The 14,989-nt window shown below is 45.4% G+C and overlaps 1 protein-coding gene across 1 annotated transcript in view; it reads right to left on the bottom strand.

Annotated features, from left to right (window-relative positions):
- Positions 1-14,989, bottom strand: part of cntn6 (contactin 6) — a 77,442-nt gene that overhangs the window by 16,480 nt on the left and 45,973 nt on the right. Inside the window, exons 3-12 of the mRNA XM_077014060.1 lie at positions 14,354-14,480; positions 12,831-13,006; positions 11,693-11,788; positions 6,429-6,632; positions 5,767-5,869; positions 4,974-5,158; positions 4,202-4,344; positions 3,586-3,715; positions 3,290-3,440; positions 457-584 (exon numbers count right to left, since the gene is read on the bottom strand). Coding sequence (XP_076870175.1) covers positions 457-584; positions 3,290-3,440; positions 3,586-3,715; positions 4,202-4,344; positions 4,974-5,158; positions 5,767-5,869; positions 6,429-6,632; positions 11,693-11,788; positions 12,831-13,006; positions 14,354-14,480 — 1,443 coding nt within the window. The remainder of the gene's footprint in view (positions 1-456; positions 585-3,289; positions 3,441-3,585; positions 3,716-4,201; positions 4,345-4,973; positions 5,159-5,766; positions 5,870-6,428; positions 6,633-11,692; positions 11,789-12,830; positions 13,007-14,353; positions 14,481-14,989) is intronic.

Below are 14,989 nucleotides of genomic sequence, written 5' to 3' on the forward strand. Positions count from 1 at the left end.
TTGTGAGAAGAGACGCTTTATTGATACAGCCTCGCGACTGAATAAATCAACTCTGAAACAGTGTTGACAAGAAAAGGTGGAAAAAGAAAACCATGCATATGAAAAATCTATTAGTTACTGCACAAGCAAAACAGAACAAAAAATTGCATCAGCAGCGGTTTGTTAATTAAGCATGCTGTGCCGGACTGGAGGAGAGGAAAGACTTGCCCTCAATAGTATAGATGGCAAAGGTTCTTCTCACGCCGCCAGTTTGACCAATAACTCACAGCTGACAAAAACCCGGATGAGTTATACCTCTGTCAAACCCGGCGGGAACATAAAACAACTATATATTTCATTATCAATTTCATGCTTGGGTTAGTCACATTTTTTCTCAGCTTCTCCTTGTCCAAGTCTGAGACGTCTGCTGAGGGAGAGAGGGGTTGGGTGTCCGCTTTTGTTCTGGTGGAGCCGTACCTTTGACCAGCAAGGTCCCGCTGCTGCTGGCCGTCCCGAAGGGGTTGCGGGCCACGCATGTGTATCTGCCAGCGTCCCGCTCGCTCACGTTGGTGATCCGGAGGGTGCCGTCGTCCAGGACGGTCCATCTGTGGGACGAGGCAAGAACGGACAAAAACCAACGTCACCAGCGTGCTGAAACCGTTCCACCAATGAGAAATGACATCGAAGCCCATACATATGATCAGAACGTTTCATCATGAACAAAAACAAACATTTCTGTGGAGCTCATGTGTGTTAAAACTCACTGCAGCACTGCGAGTTTCAGCGTCACAGATAACTGGAGAATGCTGCCATTTTGTGTTGTATCAGCACGTTTAAAAATACAATTTAAGTCAGCATTCAGTATTTGCATCTAGATTAGGTGGACCACAAAGGAATTCTTCTGCTAAGTCTCCAGCATTTATGAGCTTAAGCAGCACAGAATGCTAAACTCAACTGTTCTCCAGTCCTCCTGGAGAACTTCACCAATTCCTATATTAAATGGTTTCAATATTCAGAGGGGAAGGAGATCTGGAGCTGCTGCTGGACAGAGAGGACATATAGACCAAGACTTCCTTTAGCGATGAGGGAGTCCTGCGACCGCGTGACACAGTCACCCCCAACCTGCTGAGTGCGCCGTTCAAAATGCCTGAATTGGCTCCGCATCTTCGAAGTGGAGAGCAAAACCGTCTGGCTAAACCACCTCGCATTGGAACCACCTCACTGGAAAGAAGCCATATCGTTGGGAGTGAGTTCTCATTCAGCTCCACAAACGCCGTGCGGTACCGCCGCGAGGGATGGCCTGGAAGGGGATGTCGGGTTTTGAAGATTAAACGCCTTTATTAATAGAGGGAATACAGGGGAGTGCTGGGGCAGAAAGGGCAGAGGGCTGACTCATTCTCTCTACAGCCAAGACTCATCATTAGCCAAACCTTGAGAAATATGCCATCCATGATCTAAGAGCCGGTTCCAGAATGAAAACTGGCATGAATATATAACTGTTGTACATGTAGAAGTTTGTCCGGGTTACGGAGGGAAAACAGAAGAAATGTGAAGTGAAAGAGCTGATGCTTCTCCACTGTAACACTAAACAGGCCTGAGGTTGATCTGTCTGTGAAATACAATGGCAGTAGCTCACACAGTAAATACACACAGGATACCATTTTCCATTTAGCATCCCATGAAATTGAGACTAAGAGACAGTACTCGAAAATGTATTTACTGACTTGCTCTTTGTGAACACTGCTGTTTGGTTTCTAATTACCAGGAATGGAACTGGAAAAAAGGCAGAGGGGAAGCAAAAGAGAGAGAGAGAGAGAGAGAGAGAGAGAGAGAGAGAAGGAGAGATTGAAAGAGAGGAGAGAAAGAAGGAAAGAGAGAAGGAGGGAACCAGTAACAAACGCGCACAACATAAATAAATGATGTTGAGAACTCGGCGCTCGCGTGACCTTCTCCTTCAGCTAAATCAACGGCAGCGCAGTGAGGCTGCAAGCCGAGAAATCAGAACCCTCTCAGGTCGCCTCTTTAAAATAAATACGTATTTACTACGGCTGGGAGAGCGTGCTCAGCACCGGCCGCTTTGCTCTGATTTATTGACAAAAATATCAAACACTGAGCGATCGAGGCACGCTGAGCAGACGACCTGCGGGGCAATGAGCTGAAGAAAAAAATAAAATAAAATAAGGAGGGGGGAGGGTTCCACTCTACGCTTACCAAAAAAGAAACTTCTGACTGCACCAAGCCACATTTGTATTCTCGTCAAGCCGCAACGGGTTCGTAATCATTTTCCTATCTTTCTTCAGATGACCGCCTCGTGAAATATGATAACTAATCGATGCTCGCCCTCTCGTGCTGGGGCAAGACCAGAGAGTTACGGAAAGACCATGGCAGCGTGGCACGGCGTATTGATTCCTGTCCTAAACTCCGGGGCAGCCGACGGTCGCACCTCCCCCGATATTTACCCCGCCACTTAAAGACAGAGGAGGGCCAGGCCTGAGTGTGAGCATATTAATGCCATGGCTCGTGCGTACAGACTCCTCCAAACACCCAGATGTGGTGGTAATCGTCCAAGCGCGTTTATCACACCCTCTCACATCCTATGTTCTCTCCGAGCACACTCTCTCTCTCTCTCCCTCCACACATTTCTTCATTTTTCTCTCTCCCCCTCAAATCCAATAATCGCTCGGGTCCTTCGGGGTTCCCAGACACCAGTCAGCGTGTCACGGTCATGCGTGTTCCCGCGTTGCGTTGGTCCAGATGGACCGTCGTGGCCGTCCCTTCATCCCCATCCATTACAGGAGATCATGCTTCTCCCTCTCCTACCACCTGTCCTGACACGGCCGTGCCACACTGTGTCTGCCCCACGGAGGGCCCACAGGCGAAAGGCTGGGCCAGAATCGAATTCATTAGCCGAGCGTGCAGCCTTGTGTGAAAATGCCATCAGGGAAAGAAAAATAATAATAAAACGATGTCGCTTCCAAACATGCAACATCTGTGCCTGGACAAGCTGGTTGGAGAATTATAATGATAAAAAAAGTGCCGGTACAAACTCTGTCTTAATTAAAATACCAAAAATAAATAAATATCTCTGGGGTATTGGAAATCCTGACAAGCAAAGAGGCCACGATGGGGTTAAATAAGAAGGATAAGCAACATTAGGAACTCTCAGCGTACACGACAGTCAAATAATGATAAAAAAAGAGACATGTCGGATCTCTGCGTCTGCCAATTTAAGCCTCTGAAGTACTGGTGCCCTGGGGTCTGCTGGGACAAGGGAGCCGTATAAGACATCTACTCAACGAGCGACCCGTACCTCTCACCGTCCTTCAGCAGCTCACCAGCCTTCCTCCAGGAGAAGGTGGCGCGTGGTGAGGCGTGCGGCCGGCACTCCATCACCACCTCGCCGCCTCTCTGCACCAGCGTGGACTTCTTCAGCGGGCTCTTGGAGAAGTCTGGGGGAGAGGCTGTAAAACAAGATGGTCCTTGCTTTTTTTCCCCCCTACCACTAAAGCACAAATGTCACGGTCTCATTTCCAAGACTGCTCCGGACACTCCGGACACTCGAAGGTTTGCAGCTTGAGCCTTCGCACCAATGAGAGTGCGGCTTACCGACCACTTTTAGCTCGGCGCTGGCGTAAATGGCCCCCTGCTCGTTCTGGGCCAAACACTGATACATTCCAGAATCATCCAGGTTCACTCTGGACACCGTTAACTTGCCGCCTTCAATACTGATTCTGTCCTGTGGACAAGATGTGAACGTTGACAGCATCAGTGGGTGACAGCATCAGTCTCCATATGCAACATTTTGTGTGTGATACTGTGGTAATAGCTTAAATACACCAATATTCAGCTTAATGCAAGTGCATTGTGCTCTGAATTTCATCGCAAATAATGATCATGCTACTCCCCTCATACTTCTCCAGATCATGTGACTTACTGCTAATCATTTTCACACTCCTCACATCTCACACACCCTTGGAGATCAAGTAATGACTACTACTGGTCAGCTGCCTATTATTTATTTAATTCTAGTGATATACAGATTAGTGCCACGGTAGAATTTTAGATTATCTTTTCTGCAAGATGTTGGAATATCACCTACTGTGAATATTCCCTTTGAACACTATGAAATATAGGTTCATAGCTAAGAATGAAAAAAAAGTGGAATTTCTACTTCACGGTATGACAGGAAAGGAGAAATAAGGAAAGGCGTTTGCCTTCTTACCTGCGAGACCAAGGCCTGCCCATTCTTGAGCCACGTGTACACAGGCTGAGGTTTACTGCTAGCCCTGCACTCCCAGTGGAGATCGGCCTCCATGGCCATGTACGCGTCCCGCAGAGTGTGAACCCAACGGAGTTGCTCGACATCTGCGGGCGGGAGGTTGTTGGAGGGGCACAAATTCCTCTTACACACCACTTTCTACAAGCTAAAATGCCAAACAAGCCCCTCTCTCTCTCTCTTAATCCTTTCCTCGATACCCTCCGCTCCCCCCTCTCCATCCCCCTTGTCAGGACATAGTAAACATGCGTGTTAGCTGGAGGAGGCTTAGCCCTTTATAAACCACCAAACAGTGGGGTTAATTGGTACACATTAATTCCAGATTATCCTTCCCTTCATAGTGCCCTTGCTTAGTGTGAGCAAAATTGTTTTTTACTGCCGACCTGGCGACTCACGCTGCAGCCATTTTAATTAGTCTGGCTCTGCTGACTGACAATAAGATGGATTCGTCCATAGGTTATTCATTATTCAGTACTGGTTACCATGTTGTCCACTCTCTGGCACACAATTAAAATTTCTCCTATTGATTCACTCGCTGCAAAGGTAATAAACCAACAAGACATCATATTAAATAGATATATTTTGTATAACAGCCTTGTAACTGATCCTAAGCACTTCGACATGGGCTACCAAGTAAAGGCATCTAATTTGTTGCCATCATTAGTTAAGTATGGACCTTCTATTATTCTGTTATGAACTGTTTCCAAGCTACTGTTACCTTTAAATATGAGCTGTCCTTTTGCAACACTGCGTCCTCTGGAATTTTCTGCCACACATTCATACAAGCCGGCATCTTCTGGTCGGAAATAAGGGATCTCTAGGACCCCATTGGAGTGATTGATTTTTATCTTTCCAGGAAAAGGGCTTCCGTCTGCTCTTCTCCAAGAGATGGCAGGCACTGGACTGTCCAATCAAACAGGTCATGTTAGCATGGAGGCTAATGTTAAACACCTGTCAAACATCTCCTGAAAAGCTAACAGCAAATGTTCTGAAATCTAGTGCATTAAAGCTGCTCAATAGTTGGTGTCTTCCCTCCGATACAAATCCACTGCCATTTTGTCCGTCATGCCACATTTTTGGTCAAATGGTTTTGTATGTATTCAACGTTCTGTTACATACCATTACATTACATTACGAGAGTTAAACCAGAGATGCAATTTCCCTCATGACCTACATGGAAAACTTCTGAAACTGTCTCACAGCCTTTCCCAGAGCTCTCAAAAACTCAAAGGTGTCCTGAAGCCTCATCGTTCGCTGACATTACTGGTAAACAATGAGAATTTTCCACCTCCCAACCCAAGCCTTTGAATCACAAATTACCAGTTTTTGTAACCATGAGTGCCCTGCTCTCTGTAGCTGAATTTTGAGAAGATAAAAAGAGGCTATATTTTCCTGAAGGGATCCTATTAAATAAAGCACGGAGATGTATGGGTGGCAAGTTTGGTGATCCCTTGCTGGGTTCACAGCTCCCTGAGGGGAAGTAAGAGTCCTTAACGCAAGCAGACACCTACTTCCCCAAAGCGAAGCACTCCAGCCTGACTGACGATCCTTTGGCAACATGGAGTGTCTCTTCAAACTGGACTTCAATCTTTGGCTCGTATTCCCCCATCACAGCTGCGAGGAATCAGGAAGTTTAAAATGAACAAACTTGTGCTTGAAGTCGCACTCTTCAAGTCGACCAGACCAATGCAGAACATACAGTTAGGCAGAGGTGGGCATTCCAGGGTCAGAAAGTAAAAGTCCTCACCAGGATTTTGCTCAGGCTTCCTGGATTGTGTTGATTCCACACATTTTACCTGGATCGCACTAATTAGAAAACCCAGCAAGCTTGAATAAAATCCTGGGAAGTACTTTAACTTTCTGAACCTGGAATGCCCACTGCAGTTACGTTGTCAGAATAATGTGTGAAGGAGTGTGAGGAAGGAGCGAGTGTGTGCATGATGGGGAAGACTTCATCCCACCAGGATGACTTGGCAACACACATCGTCTCTCTCACACACACAAAGACATGGACATGAGTATAGCCATGAACAGGTGAACACCACGGCACATATTGAACGAGTATGGTCATGCTAAAGGCAGCCAATCTGCATCCACCAGTGCTTGCAGTGTCAAGGACAGGACATGACGGGACATTACAGTACTGGCGGTTCAGCCCCCAGCTGGCCCTCACCGTCCCGCCGGAGCACCACGGGTGTGGGTGAGCTGTACACCGTGGCATTGCTCATCATGTTCTTCACCACGCAGGTGTAGTTGCCCACGTCGGATGCCTCCACCTTGGCGATGTACAGGTTCCCTGTTCTCTGGGACACGAAGCGTCGGTTGTCCCGGACAAGGATGCTAGGACGGCCATTGTAGATCCACGAATATCTGATTTCTATCAAAACATAAAACAAATAAAATAAAGCCACATTGTGCTTTTAGAAACATGTTTACAATGTTCGTTTATACATTTTATAGTACATATAGTACCATGACACTGTACCAAGCCACCAAAGATTTATTTGATTTTATATGTATGAAGAAGAAAAAGGTTGCTTTGTGATTACATTCCCACTCATCTCCAGATATGTTGAGAACGGGCCTCTGTCCTGTAGGAACTCCATCTGATAATATTCCAGTGTTAACACTCCAGTCTTAAATGTGTCTCACAATGTTTGAATTCACCGCTACACAAAGTCAACATAATGCCACATAATGAGACAATAAACATTTGTCTACCAGTTGCCTCAGTGAGAAGAGTACAGCACGTTGCTTATGTTTCTCTAGTGTTTAGCACATGTATTTGTTTTGTATTAATTCCATGCCTTCGTTGGTATTGTTGGTTCATGTTGTCCATCGGTAGTGGCACCACCGGGGGGGGGGGGGGGGGGGGGGGGGTGGGGGGTCAGGAGGTCGTTTCCTGTTACTTAGCTAATCCTGCTTCGTGTTCATGTGCATTGTTGGTGATTAATGTTACACTGTCTTTTGTTCTCATTGGCGCACTTGTTTGGTTTCATTCTCGTTATTTTCATTACATACATTGTTATATACATACATATTTCAAACTCCGACCTGCCCATGGTGACCCTGCCTTCGCCCGGAGATGCTGGGATTGGCTCCAGCCCCCCCGTAACACCAACTAACGGGACTGAGCGGTACAGATAATGGATGAGTGGATGGATATTTTAATTTGGCTGGAGCTTGAAATGGTAACTTTCCTTCCTTTATTTGTCTGCACTATCTTTGTTTTTCAATATACATTATGTATTTCTATATAAGAAAAGGATAATTACAGTAAACATGTGTAACACACATAGTAATGTGGTCAAATGCATGTTTAATTAAACATGCATTTATACTGGAGTCATTTTAATTAAGCCTGTAGCAAAAGGCTGCTTACACACAAGGACATCTGTCATTTCAGTCAGTTTTTATCTATAGGCCTAAGGTATGTTCTCACCAATTCAGCAACCCCCCAAATTTACTAAGATTTTCATTCAAAATGTAGAATTTCAAGACAGTGACCAGATTTGTCAATGTTAAAAATGACAATCAATAGCTGTACAGATCACAGGAAACTAGAAACCCAACAGCGTATGCTTACTTTAAGTGTTATCAAGAGTTTCTTAAACATTGTTAAGCATTTTAGACTTTAAGCTTTTAGTTTCAAACATTCAATTCATGTGGGAAAATTCTTTCAGAGGAAATTATTTCAATACACCACAAACTAATACAAAGATAGTGCTGGTATAATTCACCAGTAAGCCCAATTTACCAAAAATAATTTATTTAAGCCAAAGATTTAATGCTAGAGCTTTATTACTTATAAAAAGCATTTTTTAGGCATTCTTTTAAAGGCATTTTTAAGGCATTCATTACTTGAACAATGCTAGAGGCTAATCACCCCTCACTGTGACGGGAGTCCTACAAGCTAATGCTAACAAACCTTTAGCTCGGACATGAGCAGTCACAGTACACAACAGATGGCAACCTCAGGCCTAGCAATTCTCTACAACAGTGACGCCACAAGCAGGCGTTAGTGGAAGATACGGTAGAGTGCAGGAACCAGCCCGCAGCCCTTCCACATGTTTACATTGCCCCCCCCCCATCACACCCCCCCATCACACCCCCCCATCACAACACCCCCCCATCACAACATCTTGTGCCGTCCCTCAATCACGAGCAGCCATGAGTCAAACTGTATGCAAAATCCACTGCGAGAATCATAGTGAGGGGCATTGCTTACATTAGCACCTACCTAGAGCTGAACTCGCAGAGCTAATGCTCTGGCTAATGGTGATGTAGCGATAGGCCAGATAGTGACAGCACATTTATCTACTGCAGCAATCACATTAGAATAGCAAATCCCAGAGCGCGTGTATTACCATTGTTCGCAACCGCGGTAAAGAACCGGGTGCTACAAGCGGCTAAGAACATTACTTCTATGATGTATGACTGGTATGCAGTTCCACTATAGGCCTATGTGTAAAGCGTGAGCGAAACACAGAGCGCCATTTTCATGCAGGTGCAGTTAAGTTCTATGTGAAAATGTGTTGGGGAAGTGGAATGTAATTATTATAAATGAGGGAGTGTAGCAATTAATATGTTTTCAGCCAATCGTTTTGCTCGTCTCAGGCGCCGTGAAACACCTGCGCTAAGCACAATGCCTAATCACAGAAATTGAGAGGTCAGTGCAGCGGCAAGAACACATCACCACAGCGGAGACAGAGTTGTGCAGGTTTCAAGCCTGACACCAGCAAATATTTATAACCACAATGATGTATTGCATTACTACGTTAAACCACAGCATGTTAGGTAGAACATTCCACCAGAAATTAGTAGTCACAGTCCAGCTTGTGCTGTGTGCAGAGGTCTGAAAATGTCATGGAGCGTCGGGTTTGAGTATTCTGAGGTTCACACCCTCCTTTACCCCTATTTCTTTGTATATCAGGTAAATGTGGAATTAGTTAAGGTACATTACCCAAAAACATTAAATTAATGAGAGCTATATCATGAAGGATCGCAATTCCATAACTGTTAGTAATCATATTCCTTGATTTCCATAGTGCCATAACTATGATTGTCAAGGTCATTATTACATGGTCCACTGTAATTGCCATGCAATTGCCACACATTGTGTTTGTACCTGGCGCCGGGCGGCTTCATCAAACAAAAAAACAGATTGCGGCAGGGTTTAAGATGCTGAAGACAAACAACACCAAAAGATGTCTCAGCACTGCGTATTGATTCATTATGAAAACATAGTAACCTTACCATGCACCATCTCATTTACATTGAGCTCCCATTTCCTTGCACACTTCTCATTGAAGCAAGGCGTGAAAATGTGTTTTTCGCGCGTCCGTGAAAATACCAGTACGCGGGTTGCAGTGAGAGTCTTTGTGTACCGTGCAAATAGGGCCCTAACTGCCAAATTGGATCTGCTGCAGTATATTGTTGATGTTGTTTCATCAACTCACTCAGGCTGGAGTGGAACAGCACCTACATCACGCAGGAGGCGGAGCGGCCTGTAATTCGCTGATCCTCGTTCGTCGGCTCCTTTTGTTGGTCCTGTCGGTGACAAAAAGGGCTTTGATGCTTGGGTAACACCGAGAAGATGGCTCGGGGTGTCTCCGATGGCCTTCTCCTCACTCCGTTCCTTAACAAGCAGAGGAGGGGTGGGTTGTGTCGCCATCGGCATCGGATTAGCGGGTCGCTTAGTGACGGGCAGGGGAAGGTACTGCGAGATCGGGACGTGGCTCCTTGAGGGACGGCCCGGGATGAAGGACGTGGGACAGCTCAAAGCTGGGGACTCTTTTATGACCCAGCTCAGGGAGCAGAGGGAAGCCTTGTTCGGATCTCGAAGGAAAGAGACGTTGGATTCAAAGCGTGGTGGGCGGTGGGAGGCACTGCTGGAGGCTTCTCTTGTCGGAGCCGAGCCCTCCGGCTCAGTTCAAATCCTCAATTCCTACTGTAGACGGGGGGGGGAGGGATTTCATACTAATATTCTAGATACTGTGGTGATATTTAGGATTTGCATAAGAAGATACAGGGGCCGTGGCGGGGAGTGCGGGGGCAGCGACGTGTACGGAATGCACTGCCAGACCGCGTTGCTTTCTGGACACGTCATGCAGTTGTTGTGGCAAGCTTAAATGGGCAAGGCATTCATTTGCATTAATATTACAGTAGTAAAGTGTCAAATTGCAAAGCAGATATGTCAGGAAGGCTTTCTTCCACATGGAGTCACTATATAGGGGGAACCTATGGAACAGCCATGGTTTCTAGGAGACATGCGTATCCAGACACCTGTCAAATCCTTAAAATCCAGCAGGACCCAGCTGCAGTATGGGGCAAGTTATCAGGACCGCATATCCATATGAAAGAGCTTATGGGGTATGGAAACGCAGCAAAGAGTGAGATGGGGGGAGGTGGGGGGGGTCTGAGCCTGCACGTTAGGGAAGAGGCAAGGGCGCTTAATGTCATGGACCCTGCTGGAAAACACAGCAGATCGGCAGAACGCTGGCAGAACGCTGTGTGTGTGTGTGTGTGTGTGTGTGTGTGTGTGTGTGTGTGGGGCACTAATCAGGCGCGCACAGACGCGGCTGACACTCGTAGCCCTGAAGAGGGATAAAGGAGCTCATGACTCCACACTGCCTGCCAGGTGCCTTTATTAGCCCACCAGTATAAGGCTGCGGCTTAAGAAAATAACCTTTCCAAATGACCGGCAGGGCACGGGTGGCATTAAGGAAGGGAGGAGGAGGAGGACGGCCTAAATGGCAAGAGGTGGGTGTATGAATACCTGCACTGGTGGAACATGAAAGCCATTGCACTGTACTGGAGCGAAAACTTGCGGTTGTAGAAGCCATGCTCTAATATTCCATTTGTCATAAAGCTTTTGATCTATAGAGTCTATAGAGGTTTACAGCAAGCAACAGAAGCTTGGCGATAGAGTAAAGAGTTGGGGTTCACAAGATTTCAAGGTTTCGGTTTGTGCCTCTGAGAGAGTTTATTAAAAACAAACCACAGAGCTCACATATACTTTTAAAGGCAATGTGGAAAATATGGGGTACGCATTGTAACTGCGGACCCTACTCCAGTCCATAAGGGCAATAATCCAACACCCTGATCCATGTCCACTGCACTGGACCTCGAACTCTTCGGACCAGAGCTCACTATCCTTGTATTCCGCTGTTTAAACATATTTGATTTAACATAGGAGACACCTCAGCGTGGTGATACATAATTTTCCTGAATGTTTATGAGTAATGCAAACAACTTCAAGTCAGGCTTAAAGTTCCCTGCAGCTACAGCTGTTCACTGGCACCACCTGCTGGAACAACACCGTTTTGGGGCAGCTTTGAAAACCATAGGTTGAGTATCATGATAATGGTTTCTTACGACTGCCAAGCACAGGGTGAAAAAAGTAGCACCAAGAGACACGACGGAGCGCGGAAGTACCTCCAGAATGGGGCGGCGGCCCACACAGCAACACCACCGCCTGACCTTCTCGCACCGACACTGGGCTCCTCGCCTTGCTGCTGGAATTCTGCAGATCTGAACACAGCATGGACAACAGGTGCGCCATTACTTTTCATTACGGGCGGCATCATCCCACAGACGGGTAATAGACCGCTCGGAGGACCAGAACCTTTCGAAATACCACTGTAACCTGCAGAGGTCATGAAAATATCAGTGACACTGCGAACATCGCTCAGCCAATTAAATAAAATGGAGCATTTGTATTACCTCCAGAATGTCACTGCCTCTGCCTCACCATAAGTGATGTAACAATCCACACCCATAAGCAGCCACACCTATGGTGGAGTGCAACGTATAGGCACCAAATTAACTTCACGCCAATTAACGGTGGAATGATCCATTTTTCACACTGTGATGACAGGGGCAATTCACATCCTTTCAGCAAAATGGATGATATGCATGTATAAATGCTTTTATATATAAAACTTTTAATTTTCATACAGTGACCGGGGTGGTGCCTGAACTACAAGAGACATTACCTAATGATAATCAATAATAAACTTCAAGTACCATTGCAATCAAGTGTGTTTGGTTGTTAAATTCCAATTACAGCAACATCATATTTGTTCATGCAGAGTGTACAGACTAAGTGGACTCTGATTTACACTTTTCCCATGACAAGGCAGAAATTCAGAGTGTGTTATTAAGCACCACAGTTGTTAAGGAACAGACACATTCTAAAAACTCATCTACGTATGCATCATTAAATTGCATACTACACATACACACTTACATCAAGCAGACTTCAAAAGTTTGTGTATCACTGAAACTTCAAGTTTGTGTATCACTGAAACAGCCAATGAAGTTCTGTTGAACACAGGTCCCAAACAGAAACAGCTGATCCCAGGATTAGCTCAGAGTTTACCAACGACACGTTAAGTGTATTGTAAATATTGTATGTTTGTGTTGAGGCAGTTCAGCGCCCGCCAAATGATTACAGCAGTTCCCGCACAGAACCGCTGCAATCCCCTACCGGATCAGTGGAGAACATCTCTTTTAGGAAGGATTTCAGTCTGGCAGGAACACCAGCGGAATCTGAAGTGAGAGCTGTACTCACAAGCAAACTCTACTTTGGCTTCGCGGCTGAGGATGGTTCCGAGGGCATTAGTGGCGATGCACTGGTAAGTGCCTCCGTGTTTCATTGCCTGTGGGGTATTGATCAGAAGGTTGCCCTCCACCAGACTGTAGTTCGAATCCATGTCAATGTTGAGATCTCTTCCATTGAATTTCCACCTGCAGATGAAGGTATGTTGGTTCTACAAGTTTGTTTTGTTTACTTTTACAAAGCAATTAAAGAATTGTGCTTGCAATACTTTGATTTTTTATTTTGTGTGTGTGTGTGTGTGTGTGTGGTGACAGGAAACCAACTTTTAAAGCCCCAGGGAACATAACTGTGTTTTTCTTTCAAATTAGGTTAATCTTGCTCTTCTGGGCACACAATTTACATATTTATTGTCTTTAGAATAAACTACCAAAGTCCAGTAAATAACTACTTTATTTCCACAGAAGTTGTAAAATCTCTTTCATATGTTTTAGCAGTGTGTGTCAGTGTAGTCTATGTTGGGTTAGCCTTTTATTATTAGCAAAATCCTAATTGGAAAGTTTGTACATGTTAGTGCTGTGGTTGCATGATTTGATTAGTCTTGCTTGCATTTAAGATAACTTATGACTCTCCATGTCACGCCAAGGCTGATAACCAAGCAGTCCTCTCAAACCATACACACCTACCACTCAAACGTCCACTTCTCCACACACCTACCACACACATGTCCTTTTCTCCTGTCTCATTCACCAGTTTAATTCTTACTCCCTTCACCTGTGCCTCGTTGCCTTCTCCACATTTAACCCCCATGGTTCTCATGTCCACTTCGCACTGATGGTCTAACACTTCATTATCCTTCTTTATTTCTACTCAAACTGCTTTGGATTCTTTAATCAACACCCTGAATAGTGTCTCTCACACCTCACTCCTGACTAAGCTATGACACACCAAAGGGAAATTAGCTTTGTTTGAGTTGCATAGCAGGCATAGTGAGTCTCTGACCCAGGGTTGTCAGTCAGGCATGCTCATTAGAATATTAGGACCACGCCCAGGCCGTTATCAGATAGCCAATCTGGCTGGCTTTTGAGCAGTGTTTTATCATATTTCAGTTGTTTTTATAATTGAAAATTAGCTGAATGTTTATTATAAAGCTCTAGTTTAGTACCATGCAAACATTGTTAATATTTTAATATGTGTGGTGGGTGATTTTGTGTTTTTGCATTTAAAATCAAGTAGTTTACCCATACATTTATGGGTGTTTTGTCATCAGTGTATATCTATGTGTCCCAGCAGTTATGTCTAAAAAAATAATTACATTTTTTTTTTCATTATCTGTTGCTCACTTATTTTAAAAGGAGATTGATAACAACCCAATGAACACATATGAGGGGTAAATATAAGAACAACCTTCTCTGATTTAGGATCAATTTCTACCCATTACCTGTCAGTGAACACAACTGCATCAACACAGGGAACCTGATCCTAGGTCAGTCTGCTTCCTGTGAGATGCTTGAAAACATTCGAGCCAGCATATTTACCTATAATGTGGCTTCGGGTTCCCCTTGGCTCTACAGTTGATGAATATCTTGTTGTCATCGCCACTCAGCGGGAAAATGCCGTCGCTGGGCTCTTGGGTGAACATGGGGCCATGGCGGGTGATCCTCTCTGTAAGGAGACACGTAAGCGGGACGAGAATAGCCAAGCGTGCTCGTGCCCAAAGGCAGCGCTTCAACATGGCGATTTCAACGCTTGTAAGCTCATTAAGACGTGTGTGTGTGGGGCAACGCCAAAGGGTGCAGCTTTTCCTCCTGTCCAACGCTCCACCTCCACCCGCACTCCACCCGTGTACCGCAGTGCCATATCTACACCTCGTCTTTCTTTCTGGCAGCGTCTGCGCACACATGGCACCACAAATTGCTCCGCTGTTTTGGTTGACTGCTGCCAAGACACAGATCCACGTCTCTAATTGCCCCGTGTTGGGGTAATTACTTCAGCGAAATATATAATTTCCTAAATGGCTCAACAACATGGAGCTTTTGACGTCACTCGACATGGGAATTGGGGGGGGGGGCGTTCACGTACAATTCAAAGTAATTGAGCTTTTCAAGCAGCGTTCAGCCTCGTGTGCATGTCGTGAATTGGACGCGTCGTCCCAGAGCTGGAATGTGATTCAA

This window comes from Brachyhypopomus gauderio, chromosome 8 (genome assembly GCF_052324685.1).
Source record: "Brachyhypopomus gauderio isolate BG-103 chromosome 8, BGAUD_0.2, whole genome shotgun sequence".
NCBI classification, from domain to species: domain Eukaryota; kingdom Metazoa; phylum Chordata; class Actinopteri; order Gymnotiformes; family Hypopomidae; genus Brachyhypopomus; species Brachyhypopomus gauderio.